This window comes from Amphiprion ocellaris, chromosome 1 (genome assembly GCF_022539595.1).
Source record: "Amphiprion ocellaris isolate individual 3 ecotype Okinawa chromosome 1, ASM2253959v1, whole genome shotgun sequence".
NCBI lineage: Eukaryota > Metazoa > Chordata > Actinopteri > Pomacentridae > Amphiprion > Amphiprion ocellaris.
Window position 1 is genome coordinate 38,453,934 of NC_072766.1, and position 19,494 is coordinate 38,473,427.

The 19,494-nt window shown below is 37.9% G+C and overlaps 2 protein-coding genes across 2 annotated transcripts in view; both read left to right on the plus strand.

Moving 5' to 3' along the window:
- The first annotated feature begins 432 nt into the window (after positions 1 to 432).
- On the plus strand, positions 433 to 5,051 carry htatip2 (HIV-1 Tat interactive protein 2). Its single transcript, XM_023266075.3, has 7 exons — positions 433 to 806; positions 1,262 to 1,451; positions 1,540 to 1,647; positions 3,106 to 3,243; positions 3,371 to 3,432; positions 4,130 to 4,356; positions 4,652 to 5,051. Exons 1-6 carry the CDS (start codon positions 682 to 684, stop codon positions 4,344 to 4,346), a joined length of 840 nt encoding a protein of 279 aa, XP_023121843.1. The 5' UTR covers positions 433 to 681; the 3' UTR covers positions 4,347 to 4,356; positions 4,652 to 5,051.
- Positions 5,052 to 7,787: 2,736 nt separating this feature from the next.
- The window catches only part of prmt3 (protein arginine methyltransferase 3), a 66,316-nt gene continuing 54,609 nt past the window's right edge, over positions 7,788 to 19,494 (plus strand). Inside the window, exons 1-9 of the mRNA XM_055012561.1 lie at positions 7,788 to 7,824; positions 8,059 to 8,182; positions 10,027 to 10,109; positions 10,192 to 10,241; positions 10,532 to 10,637; positions 12,169 to 12,322; positions 12,832 to 12,973; positions 16,395 to 16,460; positions 18,557 to 18,678. Of these exons, the coding sequence (XP_054868536.1) occupies positions 7,803 to 7,824; positions 8,059 to 8,182; positions 10,027 to 10,109; positions 10,192 to 10,241; positions 10,532 to 10,637; positions 12,169 to 12,322; positions 12,832 to 12,973; positions 16,395 to 16,460; positions 18,557 to 18,678 (869 nt within the window). The 5' untranslated portion in view covers positions 7,788 to 7,802. The remainder of the gene's footprint in view (positions 7,825 to 8,058; positions 8,183 to 10,026; positions 10,110 to 10,191; positions 10,242 to 10,531; positions 10,638 to 12,168; positions 12,323 to 12,831; positions 12,974 to 16,394; positions 16,461 to 18,556; positions 18,679 to 19,494) is intronic.

The window sequence follows — 19,494 nt, forward strand, 5'->3', positions numbered from 1 at the left end:
ATACATTAGCATAAGGGACCAAACCTTGACTTTTAATTTAGAATAACAATCAGTTTTATTGCAAAGTAGGTTTTCACATCGGTGGAATGTGCCTTGGTGTTTTGAAACATATCCTGTTTGAAGCATGTGTTGCAAGACAAATCAGCAGTAAGCATAGCAAATCCAACGGTTTCATGAAAATAATACAAAATAATAGATACATTTGCAATGTGCAGAAATGTGAAAACTATACTGAAATACTTTAACTGCATTTCATTGCGAGTACTTATGTACTTTTACTGAAGAGGGATTTTTCATGGAGGTCTTTTATATGTAATGGAATATTTCTATTATTCCATTTGTATACTTCTTCCCTTGCAGGTATTACTATAGGGGTACTGTCTTTACAAATGCGCATGCGCAGTCCATAAAGCGCTATCTATGGTGGATTAGTGACGAAAACGAGGATTATTAAAGCACATTTTTCTGGCCTACTGCCATAATTATCACCCCTAAGTAAAACATACAGTTAATAGTTGAACAGTAACCCCGTGTGGCCAGTTAAATGGCAAGCCACCTATTGACAGTGACGATAATTTCTGATTTTTGCTCTCCGATTACCGACGAAGCAGGAAGACAGCACCGTAGATAAACATGAAGCAACCAGGAAGTGTTCCAACAATTTAACCGTTGCTACTAGTGATGTCTGTTCTGACTCTGCTGGTCTCCACCCTGGGAAAAGCGACAGGGCTCCTCACTGTCCTGGTTCTTGTCATTGCAGCTGTCTTGAATTATTTCGACGACCCCGTTCCGGCTAAATACACGAGGTAAAGAGCAACGAATAGCTAGCAGAAATGAATGCTGAACTCGACATTTAGACACTGTAATGTAGTTACACACGGCTATATGTATCTTACATATCGCTAAACTCACTTTACAGTTAGCAATAATAGTCGTAGACCCGCGGTTAACCACGTTACATGAAGATACTCGAAAGTCAAGCGAAATTCCGTTCAGAAATTCGCTAATTTAAGGTTGTCTTACTTTTTTAACAAACGTACTCACCTCGTAAAACACATTTAACAGTCACTTCTGAACTACTTTCACCTTCTCAGGAATTCGTCTTAAATTTCACCCACTTAACTCAAGTTTTTCATAGTTTGTTTTACACTTTTTTGCACCAAAGCGCTCACGTTTGCACACCTGCACGCAACACACGACAGTTTGTTTGATTACCTGTGGGCATGCGCAGTGCTGACAGGACGTTTGCTTTGGCACCTAGCATGGCCGAGGACCTGAAGACCCTGGAGGAGAACTTCAGGCAGCAAAACAGGAGCTGCTTTATACTCGGTGCTTCTGGGGAAACCGGCAAGGCGTTGCTTCAGCAGCTGCTGGAGCGAAACATCTTCTCCAAGATCACTCTCATTGGAAGGAGGCAGCTCACCTTTGAGGACAAAGCATATGAAAACGTGGTTAGTGTTCTGGTGCTGCAGCCAATTGTCAGGCTTTTTTGATAAGACATAATTGCATTTAGCTTGACATTGTTTTTTATGCCTCCAGGTGCAAGAGGTGGTCGACTTTGAGAAGCTCGATGACTATGCAGCTGCCTTCCAGGGCCATGATGTCGGTTACTGTTGTTTGGGAACAACCAGAGCAAAAGCAGGAGCTGTGAGTTCATTTAATTATGGCAAGCTGCTTTAATATTTAATAGCTAGACTGGATGTCAAAAAGAACGTTTCAAATATCCACATGGTCGTTCTTCCTCAAAGCATTTATATGTATGATGTTTTGTGATGCAGATATCTACACTTCATCTGCAAATTTCGGCAATTTACAACGCAAATACGTACAGCTGAATTATGACAAGTTGTGATTCCAGTTTTAGATATCTACAAGGTTAGAATTCTAATTCAGGATATCTACATTCTCCTTTTTAGATATCTTTATTTACCAGAAACTAGAATCCTGTCTTGTCAAACTGTAATTACAGTTATCTTGAATTAGAATTTCAGCTTTTTAAAGTTGTTTTACTTTGACGTCATAGCAACTGAGGCCCAATTTAGAGTAAAATTGTAAAAAAAAATTCTACACAAACTCCTTGCTCATGAGTTATTTATTTTTCATGGCATTTTCAAATGAGCTTATCCACCACAGCAGTCATGCAAATGTTATTTTTTTCCTCCAGTGGGAAACCTCGCAAGAGCAGCAACGTGCAAAAATTCAGGCTAGTCTGAGATATCTGCAATTTTTATGTAACTAGTCCTGACTGAATTACAGCTGTCTGTAACCGTTTGACCAGTCAGGACGATGTTATCAATATCTGGAATAAAACTTTGACTGTTGCTGGGTTAAACTGTCCACAATGCAGTTATGGAGGTCACAATGAAGTTGTTGATGTCTGTTATATTAATTCCAGATAGTTAAACAGCTAGTTAAACTCAAAATAGCTAGCCATACCCAATCAAATGTGGCAACTTGGGCAGTGAATTAACTTAGAATTTACTGTTTGCTTTGTTTCTGCTTGGATTTGATGCTACTATTAGTAGTAGCAATGACTAAGCAATTTTTTTTATTCAGCAATGCCTGACATTTCCGCTAGAGCACAGCTGATAAACTGGTCATACTGGCTAATTAATCGGTAACAGTGTAGGTCACAGTACCATGGCTGAGACAATAAAGAAGCAGCAGTAAGATTACATGAACAGCTCTGGACATATCTTTGTCACAATACTTTAAAAACTATTTAAGAGATCTTGAGAGATGTAAATTTATCTTGTGTGTTTTATTGTCTGCTATAAAGATAGACTCCATTTTTGTCCCATTTGCTTCCATTTTAACTTATTGCCACTCATCCAGACATAACAGTAAAACAGGATACCTCAGTTTGGTCATTCTGTCACATTATTTTAAGAAATAGGGATTACAAACAATTATTCTTGAATCATTGTCCAGCCGTAATTATATTATGTATTTATTCACATGGTTTTATTGACTCTTCGATTTAAAATTAGCCAGTTTACACATTTTAGTTACATATTTACACACACATACATAGGTGAGCTGTAGCAGACTGGTAATTTTGTCAAAATGTATTGTTATTTTTCAATATTATTGCGTTAATCTCAGGATGGATTTGTCCGTGTCGATCATGACTACGTTCTAAAATCAGCCGAGCTCGCCAAAGCTGGAGGCAGCGCACAGTTCCACCTGGAGTCGTCCAGAGGAGCCAATAAAGACAGCAGCTTTCTCTATCTTAAAGTCAAGGTATTTAATTTATTGAAATATGTATACATACATATACTCTGCTGCCTCATACTGAACTCATCTTTTTCAGCCAGAGTTTCTCTGTCTCTTAATATGAGTGATTTTTTTGTTTGTTTGGTTTTTCCAGGGACAAGTGGAAGCAGAGATTGAGGCACTGGGTTTTGACAGATTTTCAATTTACAGACCAGGGTGAGTCATCTCATTTACTCAATGTTTTTGTGCAATAGATTTAAATATTTTATATATTAAGGTAAAATAAATAACCAAAATTAAAAAATTAGTATGACGTGAACAGACAGAATGAAATCCTCGGCTCGGTCATTACCTAATGTTTGCACAGGAAGTTTGGTTGAAGGTGGAAAATAAACATCCTGCTGCAATTTAACTGTTGTTAATCACGTGGAATTATTCTACAGGAATTTGCTCCAAAAACATGCTGGGTTGTGGCTGCTTTGAGATGAACAGACAAAGAAATCTCATATTTTTTTGCAGATGCTCGCATTTAGTCATAGCTGAAAGAGAAGAAAAGCGCAAACTTTGCACTTAACTAAGATTTCTAGGACTGTGATTGAGTCTGAATTCCTCTGCTGCCGATATGTTTGCAGTTGGACACTGATCCAGGCGCTTCTGACTTGTTTATAGTTGGTTGATGGGTCATAATTATATAGTGGGAAATACATTTTTGGATTGTAGTACACAACAGAAAACATTCAACGGATTCCAACTGATTATTTCCTGAAGTCATTCCAGTGTGACATATTGAGAATCAGCGAGAAAGTAGAGGAAAAAAGTCAAGTCTTCTCCATAAAGTGATTCAATGCAATGAAATCAGTAGATCAAACCCTCTGCAGTTTCCAAATCATACCTTTGTGTTTTCCTCTGACAGGGTTCTGTTGGTGGACAGACAGGAGAGTCGACCTGGCGAGTGGCTGACGAGGAAGTTCTTCGGTGTCTTTTCCTCTACGTCCATGTCCATCCCAATCGAAGCGGTGGCCAGAGCCATGGTGTCCAACACTGTGCTTCAGGCGGAGCAGAAGACGGAGATCCTGGAGAACAAAGCCATCTCCACCCTGGGAAAAAGTGCAAAGAAATGCGAGAAATGAATGTACCGAGGTGAAAAAACATTTCCAACTCATACCGCTGATTTTTTTTTTTTTTTAAAGAATGTTAAAGACTGTCGCATGTGTCTACTTATATTGTGATATTGTGGCAATTGTTTACATTTTCATCTAAGGAGTATTTTAGATATCTGCATCTTAAAGTTCATGTTGAAGTCCAGTACACTTGTGAGAGGTTTTGGTGGTAGCTTACATTCAGAGGCTACACGTAACTTGAATAATAACAATTCAAATTACAGTAACTTTGGCTGTGATATGGTTTAAAACTTAATTTTATCTTCTCTTTTCAGGTCAGTCCAGCAGATATACAGAGATGCCTGCAAACTGCAATACTCATCTTTATCATATCAAAAGATTTTCACAAAAAAATGCATGCCAATTTTGCCATGAATTTTGCAATAGTCTGGAATCTTGAGGATATTTCCATAAACCTGCAGACTTATTTATTAAGAAAACAGCGTGTCATGCTATCAGATAAGTTTCCTCTTCAAACAACACTCAGGTTCATTTTCTGTGGTTTTGCATTTTATTGTTTATTTGTAAATTTTATCATCAGAGGATTATCGCCAGACCTTCACCGTTTGTGCTGATAAACTGAATCACTGCCTTAATGTCAATGCTTCTGTTTTTTGTGTATCACATTAAAATCTTGGATGTTTTTTGAACATGCTCATTAAATTATAATGCATATTTAACCGTGCATGTGTGTTTATATGAGGGAAACTTTTACATCACTACAGCATCAATATAAAAGCTACACACACGTCCATGACCACAATATCTGCTGCATGTTTATGCACAATATCTGAGCTATGTTATATTACAAGTAACTTGTCCATTCATTTCACACTTCTCTTTTAAATTCTGACACAAATGGGATCTGCTGGAAATATGAATATCTAAGATACCAGTAGAAGAACTATGTTTATTAATTTTGATACTGAATTTTGTTTACATGTTTCTGATGCTAAACATTATGCCTAGAATTCAAGTTACCAAATTATTTGATCATTTTGAGCAACAACATTTGGAAATGTTAGTATTTTTGCTCATTGCTTTTCCATTTGACGACTAATAACATCTCTGAGCTAACTTGCATGAGATAACGATGTCTAATTTCCACAATATGATGTAAATCAACGTGTTCATGTATAGAATAAATATGTTTAGTGATACTTCAGCATCACCACAAAATAATGTAATACAATCAGCTTCTGTTTCTGTGAATTTTTATTTTATTTGTCATTTTCGGTCCTCATTTTTCTTGTTTGCTGTGTTTTGAACGATTTCATTGCATTCAAAGCACTGATTTATCTTTGTGGTTGAGAGATATTTAAACTTGCCTTTTTTCCTCCCTGATCAAGCAGCACCCTCTTGTGGCTGACTGTGATTACACACATGTTGCACTCATAAGCTGTGTAGACATACAGATGGGTGTCAAATTAAAGGAAAAGCCTCAACCCTTGACCTCTACAATTATATTTTGCTCACATGGTTGTGTCTACTTGTCACATCAAAGAGAAGGGTCACTGCAAATCAGAGCAAAGTTTATCCCATAATTAAACATTTCTGTCCTTGTTGGATTTTCAAGGATGACATCCATGGGGCATGAGGGGCCACTGAATTGTTTGATCAAGAATCTTTATCGTCATTATGTTTGCACATAGATTTAAACAAAAAAATATATATAGAGAAAAAAGCACACTATACAATACTCAAAGGATGTAAATCTGCACTGAATTAGTGCAAAATGAGCAGTGAGATGGGTGGTAAAGTGCAGTCCAGTGCAAGATGAAGATGAAAATAATATGACTTTCACAGTCACCAAATATAATGCATTTTGGTGTTCAAAAGCATTCTCCACCACACTTAAAATGTTGATTAAAGGAATATCTTTGGACAAATGTTTTTATGTCCCTCCAACAAAGGACCAGAAACTTTACAAATAAATGAAAGGCACATTTAAACATTTAAGCACCTTAGAAAGACATTTTATGCAGAGTTTTCCTTTAAATTACCACCCCTGTACATGATACGGAGTTATTCTCTTCACAGCTAAGTCAAAATGTGACTGACAGTATACATTTTGATCCATCTCAGTAGAAAAAGAACAGGTTAAAAAAACAAAGAGTCCTGAATTCCATTTAGGTGATCCACAGTCTTTGCATTGTGCATTTTAACTCATTGTAACACTTAACGCCTAATCAACAGAATATTTGTCAGGTTGTTAGGAACAGTTTCATGGAAAAACGCTTTGTGGAGTAAGTTAAGGATTTATTCCCCTAAACATCTTGGGTACACACACAAACACCTGGCAACTAGGAGGTCAAGTCCTACATTTTACAAGTAAAGGCTAATTTCACTCCAAGACAAACCACTTTTTCCCTACAAACCTGTAGAGTTACAGAAGAGAAAATATTTCTTCTTCTTCTAACTGCTTCTTCAATTCTGATTAGTCGTACTTGGAACAGAACATGTGCATTACAAGTTTTCCTTCATTTTTGTTCTTTTTTTGTTTGAAATAACACATGCACTTCCCTTTCCATATATAAATCAAGTAACATAGCAAATGTACAAAGACACATTTGATTAAAAGTGACACTAATCAGGAGTATTTACCTCTGATACTGTGCAAAAGCTTCAGCCTTGTCTTCCTCCTAAAGCCTTGGGTGCTGCCATCTTGGCCATACAGCAATTAGTCAGAAATGAGATACAGCTGTGTTGTTCTGCCTCTTACTGCTTAGAGTTGAGGAGTAGAGGTCTGTGTCACTAAAGCCTGTTTCAACAGGTGAATATAGCCTAATTTGTTATTATATATGGAAGAGTTAAGGTAATAAAAATATAATTTGGACACTTATGATCTTGATACGTTGCCACTAATGCAGGCTGTTAGTACTTTGGTTGTCCTTAAACACGAAATAAACAGCAAAGTCAATTACTTTAAAAGGTGCCATATATATTCTGAAAATAATATGAAGTAATATGAAATGTGTGTGTGCATGCGTGTTTAAATAAGAAGGTAAAAAAAAACCTTTAAAAAACTACTTTATAAAATTGTTGGTTACTATTTTTCAAAAAAACTGTTTAAAACATGTAAAAGATTGTTTAAAAGCTTTTTAAAAAAAATTCCACTAAATTTTCGAGTATTTCTTTTTCCAATATTATTTATTCATAATTGTATTTTTTCTTACATTTTATTTATTTATTTATTTATTTATTTATTTATTTATTTAATATTATTTATTTATTTTTAACTTCACAATTCTTGATGTTTTGCCAATATTATTAACCTATTTTTTTTTTGCCAATAAAGCATATTAAATTAAGTCTAACTCTGGCGACATCTGGTGGTGTTTAGGAAGTGCATCTCCTGACACGATCCCGCCTCTTATTTACGTCATTCTACGTAACCAGGAAGTCTTCTGAAACCAAGGCGGCATCATGGCAGAATACACAGACCCACGTGAGTGTTTGTAAATATTAAAACGAAACCCTCAAAACTGGAGCTGTTTAAAATGAAATAGCTTCTTTTGGCCTTGCTTTAACTTCAGTTTTGTATTTAGTTCTTGAATTTTGTCTTTAGTCACGTTAAACGACGCGTTAGCGGCTGTTTAACTGTTCATGCTAGGAGAGAAATTAGCCCCAGAAGTAGCTGTGTGGCTTCATTCAGCTGTATGATGATGTTTTATGTTGACAGACGGTGATGGAGCCGCTGACGAGATGCCTGAGCTCTCTGATGAGGAAGACAATGAGGAAGATGAAGAGCAGTGGCAGTGGATGGAGGAGGACAGTCAACCGGTTACCTGTTTGTTCTGTGACAGGTGAGCTGGTTGTGGTTTTCTTACCTGAGAAGGAAGCTCAGTGGTGTAAAACTACAGAAAGTGCTTTTCTTTGAGTTAGCACCGTGTATTCAACCACTTTTCATTCATTTTAGTCAGTGACAAGGACATAAGCTGCTTAACAGTTTGCAAACTGAAATACTGAAGTGTGATGTTGTGTGTATTGACTGTTTATCTCAGGAAAAGTGTTTTGACAGGTCTGATGGAGCTCAGGATTCATCCAGAAAAGCTGAAAACAAATAATTCTTCTATAAAAACCTAGAATGTGGGTGTAACAGCTAGATTTAGAGTGTGTAGAAGAACACAGAACAGTATTTACCATCAGATCCTGTGCTAATTAAGCTGCGTCAGTCGACCTATCACCCTGTTTAAAGAAGCACTTTCTGTTGTTTTTGCTGATGTGTGATGCTGCAGATTTTTATGAAAGTTAAGGGAAATAATTTGACTCAGCCAGCTGTGGGAAGCAAGTAGGACTTTAGCGGGTGCTAATATGTCTATAAAATCCTGAAGTGACATTATTATTTTCAGACAATAATTTAATGTGTTTCATATCTGCCCGAGTCACATTAACAGCTGTATTTTTGACAGATATGTCAATATGTTAATTAATAGAAACTTGTGGGTGGTACAAGTGCTATGTGGGCACAAGCTGGTGCTTGATGTACGCCGGCTGGGCCGCCTGGTGGGTGATATTAAAACACCTGATGACCCAGTTATCACTATTGATGATGTGTTCAGGGTCATCAGCATGATGTACTGTATGTTAAATGTAGTGGAATAGAATACCTGCAAAATGAGGGAATAGTAAAACCAGTACAAATACATGAAAGGTGATTTGTGATGTTGCAGTATGTGCACACTTCTGCTGTCTGAATAGTCACAATCTGAGGCTTTGGATCTTTTTATAACTTTCTTCATGGACCAAACTCTGTGCTGCAATGTGAAGAAAAGCAGTTCTCACTGTACAAAGTAACTTTACTGCTTGTAATGCATCCCCAAGCTGCATGTGTCCTGTAATTTGCAATATTATCCACTCTCTCCAACTTTCCATGTGAAGTCTTCTCTGTTATATTAGTTTAGAAGACCAGAAATATGTGGGGCTTTTAAAACCTACCTGTATAGACAAGCATTTGTATAATTTTTTTCCCCTTCTCTTATGCTCTGTTCATGCTCTTTTTAAGTTTGCACATTTTTTTTGGTTTAGTTTTTTAAAAATGTTTTGTCAAGTACTTTGTAACTCCAGTTTTGAAAGGTGCCATAGAAATAAAGTTTATTATTGGTGTTATTATTATTATTATTATTATTATTATTATTGTTAATGTTATTATTGTTGTTATTGATATGTTAAATCTTCAGAATAAGATGGTGGAGACCCTTTAGACCTACAGGTTGAACTCAAAGCTTTTGGCAACTAAGTGTATGATTGTAAGGCGGCGTCACACACTCAGGTTTTCATTATTACATGGAAATAAATAGGAAATAACACCAGACAGATCTATTGACAGGGTTCATAAAAGGATGACATATTTACCATATTTTGTACTGTGTATTGAAAGGACAAACTGGTGTTTTCTCAGTATTTGGGGATGCTTCAAACATGGATTTTGTTTGAACATTGTGGTGTATACATTAAGCAGGAGACTGGACTTTCTTCTCCAGGAATCTGTGTGTCAAACACTTAAAATCATGCATTCTGGTGAATTCTCATGCACCAATGTGTCCATTTCTGCATCAGTGTATGGTGGAAAGCTCTTTCTTTAGATGAAACAATATGAATGAATTTATATTTTTTGGGGGATTTGTAATTTAACCCGTTTTTTCTTCAGGTCGCTGAGCTCTGTAGCAGCCACCCTGCAGCACTGCACAGCGGAGCACCAGGTCAACCTTGTAGACGTAATAAGAAAACACAGTAAGTAGGAACTGATTCACACTTAAGAACCAAAAGATTATGCAGTTTAATTGAAATGACTCTCCCTTCTTTTCCTCATTAGGTTTAGACGACTACGGTTATATAAAAATGATCAACTTCATACGATCAACTGTAAGTGTTGTTTACATTATATTTAATTTCATGTTAAAATGTGAGAACTAATGTTTACACCCTTTACATACTCTGTGAGGTCTTTATATTTTTCATTTTGTAAATATTGTTTACATTTATATATATTGTAATTGTTTTCACCTTTTGCTGATTGTTTGTATTTAATCCAAAGAAATAACCATCAGAAAACATCTGCTGAAACATAATGAAGTGATTGCATTACAGCTTTAAGTTTTTTTTGGAAGTGGAACAATGTTGATATATTTTTCCAAATAAATCCATGTGCTCAGAAATGCGATGCCTCTTGTCTGACTGGGCTGCCGGATGCTCCGCTACCATGGGAGAGTGAAGACTTCCTGCGACCAGTTCTACAGGACGACCCGCTGCTGCAAACAGGTACAGACACTCCTAAAAGTTTAATTACACAGATTTTAGCTTTATCTTTTTAAATTGGCAAAATCAGCTGCTGGAGTATTTTTTGGAGGTTGAGGTTTTAAGTTCACTGATGTAAATACTATATATAAATACAGTCTAGATTGTTATCTGACTGTGCTGATGTTCAGTTGAGTGAGAATCCGTGTCTACGAGATCACCAACAAAAATATGACACATTTTTGATCACGACGATTTTACATTTTAGTAAAGAAGCAGTAAGGTTACTGAAAACTCCTCCAGAATGACCCAGTCTTCCATGCTGTTATCCAGTATTTCTCCATAGGTACATTGAACATGTAACATATGTGGACCATTAGCAGAGCGGCTGCTGCATCGCTCCACTTCCACCATAATCAATAAACCTGGCTACACCAGATGTGAGAGCAGTTTGGAAGTGATGCGTGTGGAGATCTGCTCAGCAGATGAATAAAATTAATCAGTTTTGGCCCTTTTGGATATAAATGGGTTTATAAATGTCCGTGTTCATTTAAAATCAACCCTCTGAAGCCCAAAATCTGTCGGCAGGTTTGAAAGGTATGTTATCTTTACAAAATTGCCAGAAATTACACCATTTATCAGAGTCATTGGAATTTGAACTTTCAGGTGGTCCTTGAACTACTCATCTGTGATAAGGGATTTAGACAGGAAACCTAACCTAACCCAAGCTTAAAATCATAATATTTTATCAAAATCACTTGATTATACATTTTTGTTTTAGCCAGATGAAAAATTATAAATAAATCTGTGCTCATTGATGCGGCCTAGAAGACATTATTGACTCACAAAAATGGAGGGAGTTTTAGGCTCAACTAGGATTAACTGCAGGCTGTGTTTACACAGAGCAGGTAGAGGACAAGGATGGAAGCCAATTAAAAATGGAAGTAGTAAAATATCTATAGTATGTAAATTCACAGGGTCTTTTTCTAGTATTGGTAACACAGAAGACATTTTTAATTTCTCTCTTTTTCTAGACATTGTTGTTCTGTTTCCATTAAGGTGCTGGACTTTGTATTGCAGTGAAAAATGAACCCACAGTATGTAAAAATGTGGCAAAAGCAGAAAATGCCCCGAAACTGGTGGGGGTTCAGAGAGTTAAGCGACCAGTATATGACAAATTACAACTTTGTACCGGCAGGACTTCCACTTTGGGATCTTTATCACCTTGTCTGTATTTATTTTGCCACTATCAGCTGGTGGTTGCCTAACTTTATCCCCTCCAGAGCCTGCTTTAATCTGTGGATGTTAACTTATCTGTTATGTTAGTTCAACAGCGCTGTGCAGGGCCTAAAAACTGAGGATGCAACGATGCTAAAAAAGAGCGCTGAACATCAACAACTGAAAATTACAATGCAGGAGGAATAATTTTACATAATGCTTCACTTTCTTTCAAGTCTTTTCACTTTATTGTACCTACAAGGTAATCTTTCCATGCAGCAGCTATTTATAATGCAAGTACATTTATCTGTTGGGCTCCTTCCTATGTTTCCGTCAGACCCTGAGGAACTCTGTAGCAGCGAGGGTTCCTGCCCGTCGTCTGGACCAAATCCCCATGATGCACTGCTGCAAAGGGCTCAGGCTGCTGAGGAAAGAGCTCGTCGTTCAGAGGAGGCGCTGGCCAGAGCCATGGACGACCTGCACAAACTCAAGTCAGTCACTTTTCTGCATTCAACAGTAAATTAACTAATAGAACAACTATTTTTCCGCCAGTGCTGGGTTTATTATTTTCTTCATTTTTATGTTCTTGAGACCTTTTACTATACAGTGTGATGCTTTGCTGCTGCATTACTCGCCAGGGGCCAGCAGGGGGCCACAGTGAGCTCAGTACTGCAGAAACATTAACTAGAGTACCTTGTGGAAGAAGTTTGGAGGAAGGGGAAAGATAAAAAAGGGAAGGGAAAATTCCACTGCAGCATTGGAGGTTAAAGTGAGGAGGGGAGGTAGGCAGGGGGCAATAAGGGAAAATTACAGAAAGAGTGAGGATGGGGAGGGGGGAGTGTGTGTGGAAGAGAGTTAGAAAGATGAATGCCTCCCATCTCCTCCATTTACTGCTTCGTCCTGCGTGAAGGCTGTGTGTGCTTTCTACTTTCTGGTCGCTGCTTTTGTCCTACGTCCTAATGTAGGAAGTTCACCGCAGATCTGCCTGCTGTTCTTTCAGGCTGCTGGCTCAGGGTTTGGTGCTGAATGCAGAAACGAGCAAATCTGGCAACCTGGGGGCCGTGGCCGAGCTCCGGGAGGACGAGGACGAGGCCTACTTTAGCTCCTACGGACATTACGGCATCCACGAGGAGATGCTGAAGGTCTGAGTTGTAAAAGAACACACATATACACACAGAGCAGACCAGCAGCTTTCATTACAGTCTAATGAATCACTTCCCTTGATTGCAGAAGTATCTGCAAAGTAAAGGCAGGTTCATCAGCAGCTCAAAGATTCTGATGTAAATGAAAGTGATTGTCTTTTTTTCATTTTTCTCAAAAGTGACAAATCAGCAGGAAGCTCTCATGTGAGATGCTGCACGGATGCTCGAAACCAGGAAATTAATTTTTACACTCCTTAAGCACAGAAACCTGAAAGTGTCAGTGAGCTGATGGGTGTGTGGTTTATCTCTCGCTCCTCCCTTTTTGTTCCACTCACCGCAGTGCTCAGACTTATTCTTGCTGGCCGTCCTGATTGGTGCTCAGCGTTGTTAAGTTTTGCGTCATGTGTGTGTGCGTCAGGCTGTAAAAACTCCATCAGAGCCTCACGGGCCCGGGGACAGGTGACGGAGGCTTTGCAGTAGAATGTGGTCAAGAGTGTGACGGGTCGGAGTGATGTGCATCACCTATGACGCAGTCTGTGTGTGTTAGGAAGCCTTTAAAACAGAGTGACTTGTTTTCTGAGGCTCGTCAGTTTAATGAAAGTTTCCTACAATTAAAATTAATCAATCTTTAATTAATCACTGACAGTACAAGCTTAATAAATACGCAAAATCCGTATTTTGAAGTTAACCTGATTTACTTTTCAATAAGCTTAGGTTTTGGTAGAGACTTTTGCAGTTCAAATTGAGCCCAAATAAAGGTGTTTTTCTTTTTGTAGAAATGTAGGTTTGAAAGTTAGAAAATTTTGAAACTGCCAAACAGCCTTCAATTTTACTGTAAAATGTGAGTGTTCAATCTGCAGGCCAAATCTTGTGTGCACTGCTTAATGCACAAAATCCTTAAGCTTCACAGAACATTTAAAATAATCAGAAGGAAACTATAGACAATTTAGTGATGTTTATTTTCAAACTGCATCTTGAAAAATATTAGTAAGTAAAAAGTATTTTTACTAAACACATGTCAGATGTTAAGTTGTAACACAGCTGTTTTGTTTTTTTTAGGTAAAATCACGTCATGATGTCAGGAAAAAATCTAAAAGCATCATAAAAGTATGAAATTCAGGCCTTTTCAAAGATAAACTGATTTGTCAATAACTGAAATGTATCAATTGTCCAAACAGTATTTTATTGTCAAGGTGTAGTAGTATTTGTTTAAGTACCAGAGTTTAAGTACCAGATTTCACTTGTACACATGTACACAGTTGAGTTGTTAATAATTTCTAAGATTATGTAATCACAGTCCATACAGTGGCAAGTTTATCTACATTAATCAACTATAACTGACCACATGATCAAATTTCTGACAGACTTTCTAAGTAGCGTATCGTGTTTCGCCTCATTTATTACACAAAATAGCATATTTGATACTATTATCAAATATCAAATATATCCCATCTAACGGATTATGTCCATATAGCCTCTTTAGTGTTATCAGTCAGACAATATTATATGGCAGACTGTGAGCCAACAGTTATTATTAGGCCATTTTTATAAAATAAATGTCGCAACCCGACTTTGGACTCCAACACTGATGTACTCCAGCATTAATAGTGATAAACGAGAGATACTGGCATAAATAAAGGCTTCAAATAAGTTCTTGTTATTGTGTTGTAACCTTTTCTACTGTTTCTAAGCAATATCCATGTAATATATTTATTTGGCTGCATTTTCATTCTTACTGATAAACATATAGACTAGACAGAAAAATAATTTATTTCTCTGTGCTTCTTAAAGACAACCAACAGCTGCCTTAAGCTTTTAAGGTGGAAAATTTGGTGCATCATATTCAGTACATGAACTGACCTCTTGAATCAATGAGCAGGTCTTATATGTCAATATGACAGCTCTGATCAGCTGTTTATTGACTTTCTTGCTTGACTTTAGCTTTAGTAATGATTGGATCTTCTAGCGCTTAAAAAAGTAGATGGATTTTAATAGATTAGTAATAGTACATTTTCTCATTTTAAGAAAAAAGTGTATTTTGGTTGATGTAAAATTCTGGCTTATGGCATAAATTTGTGTTTTCCTGAGGTTTAAGGCTGCCTCATAGATGAATAATCCAAGTATTGAAGCTTATTTGACTGTTTGTGTGTGACTCTTTGGTCATCATTTCCAACATTGCTAATGATAAAAACGTTCTTTTCACAAATATCTTCAGAAAACAAAAGTCCAGATTCTCCCTTATTTCCGCTGTACATTGCACTAAAGCATCTTACTGTAATTTTAATAGATTCCATAGGTTTTCCCCAGAGAGCAGCAGCTGGGATCTGTGGGCAGATTTGATTGGCAGGTTAATTAGCGAGTACTGACCTGACCTCCGCTAGGAAAATACCACAGTCCCTTCCAGTTGTATTTATCCCACGGACTTGCCCCGAAATTCCCAAGAATCCACCAAAGTCTGTCATGATCTACTGTTATCTGAGCCTATATGGGTAAAAAAACCTTTACAGGCCATGCTTTGAGATTCTTTTTTCTCCATGTAGGGGGTTATAAAGCCAAACTACAACAAAAACATCCTAATACAAAAAGTCAAACAACTTGTAGAGCAAATATTATCATTGCCCTAGCTTTTATTTGACTATTTCCTGCAGCCTGATGAATTCTTATGTACTGTTTTATGCCTTTTCTGCATCAATTTGTATTGGAAATATCTTTATTTATATAAATGAAGACACAAAATATAGGAACCAGGTGGCGGTTAAAGATTTAATGGAATATATATGCTTCCATATGCATTTTAAGTGGTTATTTGACCTCAAACGTCATATTTTAAAAGTAAAAACAGATTTAGCATGGCTGCATCTGTTTCCAAAAATCCCCCAAAAAGTCTTCGTCTTTTTAGGTTTTCTTATTGAGGCGTATCCTCTGCATCTATGCCTTTTATAATTCAAGAACAAGTGGTAATTTGAAATTGTGTCTTGGAAAAAAACCTGTATTTTTACCATCCACATGTCCGATATGTAACAGTACCATAGCTGTTGTGTGTATTTTTTGTAAAATCACGTCGTAGTGTGGGGAAAAATGTTAAAACATCAGAAAAGTATGAAGTTTAATCACATCTAAAGATAGAGTAACTGACGTATCAGTAACTCAGACATATCAATTATGATAAGAATATTTTGTTGTCAGGTGAACCAGGTTAGAATTCAAGATATATTTGGATCTAATTACATTTTCTCCCGATAGATTCAGCGGTTATTTGAGTTCATAAGTCATATTTATAGAGTAAAAACAGATCTAGCATTGCTGTCTTCTTTTCTTTGGATTGTTTTATTGCGACGTATCCTTTGCTCCTGTGTCTCTTGTGATTCAGGAACAAGTGGTAATCTGTATTGTTGTTTATTTTCGAATATTCTCTCCACAGGATAAAGTGCGCACAGAGAGCTACCGAGACTTCATGTACCGTAACCCTGAAGTGTTCAGAGAAAAGGTGAGCCTGTTTTAAATGCACGTTTATATGCACTAATATGTGTACAGCAACATACAGCAAGGCCCATTAACAGGAGCAGGCGTGTGCATTTTCCAGAAAAGACATTAATAAGGCGATGGTGTCTGATTTAAAAGACAGTGTGACTTTATTAGCGCCTCAAATGTCGACTGCAGAGACCTGATAACGGACACGCAATCTGCCGCCAAAACCCATAACACCCCTCCCTCCAAACCTTTTCCGACTCACCCCCACATCCCTTCTCTTCCCCATCGCCTTTAGTCGCCACTGGCCTGTATCATGACCATCCATTACATGGGTGGCTGCTGGTTAGCGCTGGGATGAGGCTGTAGAGAAGGGAGGCAGGTTGTGGTGATGGGAACGTACATTATCGCTGTCAGGTCCAAGCAGTCGCCACAGAGGCAAGCGTCTCCTTCTACAGTAACCCATGGATGGAAAAACAACGCAGGATATTCTTGTTTCAGAGGGAGATGGAGGAAGGAGTTGTGTTGTGTCAGCAGTGTGTTGGCTACCCCCTATGAACCCATAAAGACAGCAGGGAACTGCCTTAAATAGAGACGGATAAACGCAGTGTTACATGTAGATGTTTGTATGGGAGCTGCAGCCACGTCTCGGTCATTTAGCAGCAGTCGGAGGCAAAGAAGAACAAATTAAGCACAACCTATGGAAACCTAGAATAGAGGTGATTAAAAATTTATGACAACAGTGGCAAAAGGAAAGAAATGAGGTTGGTGAACCTGCTGAGGAATTAACACAAACTCATGATACCAAACGTTCATAGCAATAATGTGAATAAGTCGACCTTCAGGTGTTAATACTAGGGCTGTCACAATCATGAAATTTTAAATTCTCCTCTTCAGTTCATTTATCACCTCTATTAGCTTCTGACTATTGATATTGGTGCTTTTGAATGCAACCTATGTGCTGCATTTACAACAAGTCGCCTCCTAACATGTAATTTTATTGGACTAAAACCAAAATGTGCCCTCAGCAGTGGTGCTGTGATGTTTGACTTTGAATCTAAATCCTTGACTTTAATGTCAGTAGATGTTCATCTGTCAAATACTGAAGTCAAACACCTCGAGATAGACAGTTGTTGCCATTAAACTATAGCAAGTAGTGGAAAAAGTGACTGAAAAATGAAATTTCAGTTTAATCCAGCTGTTTTTATGCAAGTGAATGGAAATTATTCTAATGATTATACAAAATAATTGCAGTCAACTTAGATTATTGTGTTTAGGTGAATATGTAACAGTTGTGACAGGTCTAGTTAATGCAGACTTGGAAGGTGTAGCAGCTTGAGGTAACTTCATAGATGAGATCTGTGTAGTCCTTTTTTGTTGCTGTTTGCAAACAGCATAACAAAGTAATTAATCAACGCAATATGTAATTAAAAAGGAAAGAAGAAAGTAGAATTTATTTGAATATTCATTTTACAAAAATTAAAAACACTCTGAATTACCATTTACAGCATTTTTCCAAGAGCCCACAGGTGTTACTGCTACTGAAAAAATAGTGACTCTATATACTATACATATTTAAATTCTGACATTTTGAATTTGTTTCCATATTTGTCTCCTTGTGTCAAACCAGCCTGCAGTTCAGCAGAAAAGTTCCTGAATTTTTGTGACATGGTTGTTGGTCGCAGCAGAGTCACAAGTGACTTCATGGTTGCACAGGGGAGTGCAGAATTTTTTGTTTCTTACAGAATCTGGAAGGAAAAAGCAGCTGTTTTTGGTTAATTGTTAAATGAGATGTCAAATAATGTGACTTTGATTTCGAGCTAAGATGTGGTTAACTTCAGATAGAAAAACAAGTCACAAGTGAGCAGTTCAAGGATCTTTGGAAAGCTCAATATCCAATGACTCTTTCTGTTTTTACAATTTTTGGCTTTGACAAATTGTGAAATTTTGGTAATTTGTTTGAATGTAGTATGTCTTTCAAACACAGTTGAGGATTTTGGTGGATTTAGAATATTAAAGGATCATATTTAAAACCTCGTATTTCACTGCTATCTGCTGATTGAGCTAATTCCTGATACTGCACCGCCATCACACCGTCCTCCTCTTTCCCTGCAGGTGGTGCTTGATGTGGGCTGTGGAACTGGAATACTCTCCATGTTCGCTGCCAGAGCTGGAGCCAAAAAGGTCATAGCGGTCGACCAATCGGAAATCATCTATCAGGCCATGGACATTGTAAGGTGAGACGCTCAGACTTCAGGAAGTTAACAGAATTTCATTTGCGGTGCCATGAAAAATCGCATTTTTAAACTTGCCTGTCAGAAGTAAATATGTGGGCAGATTAGTTCAGACACTGCTGTCAGTCATGTGACCCTCGACTAGCATGTCATCCTTTGAGAGCAGAGGTTAGATTGGTCTTCTTTCCTCTGTGTGCAGCAGAGGATTGTGGGAGTAGAGGTCTGCGTGACCTCCAGCTACCTTTTATTTGTTGCAGCTGGTTGACTTCAATAGAGCTGCTGTCAGTCGCGCGGCCATAACGTACATTATTTACACCTGCGCTCTGACTGCTTCACCTCTTCCCCTCTTCTCTCCTGCAGTAGCTGCAGTCCAAGGCCGAGCGCAATCACGCCCACGCATGCAAACATGTAGATGAACCCCCTGTTGGGGCCTTTTTAATACAGGCCTCAATCCAATTTCATGTGCGGCGTGTTTCCAGTTTTCCAGCAGCTGGTTCTCCACAGTGGAGTCCATTTACCTCCACCAGAGCCGCCGCCGTCCCTCCGTCTACCTGCAGCCGCCATCACACCCCTGCCTCTAAAATCCATTTTTGAGTTAGAGGCCATTATGACTGCTATTATTACCGTTATGTAAGAGAGTGTCGTATAAGCAATACAACGGGGTTTGCTGAAGGAAAAGGACATTTTAATTTTACAGCCCACTGACTCGCTGTTGGGGTGTGTGTTGGCATGCAGGCGGCGTCGCAGGTTCGCCGGCGGTGAAGACTCAGCTAAAGAAAGATGTTGTAATTCGCCCCTCCTCTCCGCCCCCAGAACTCG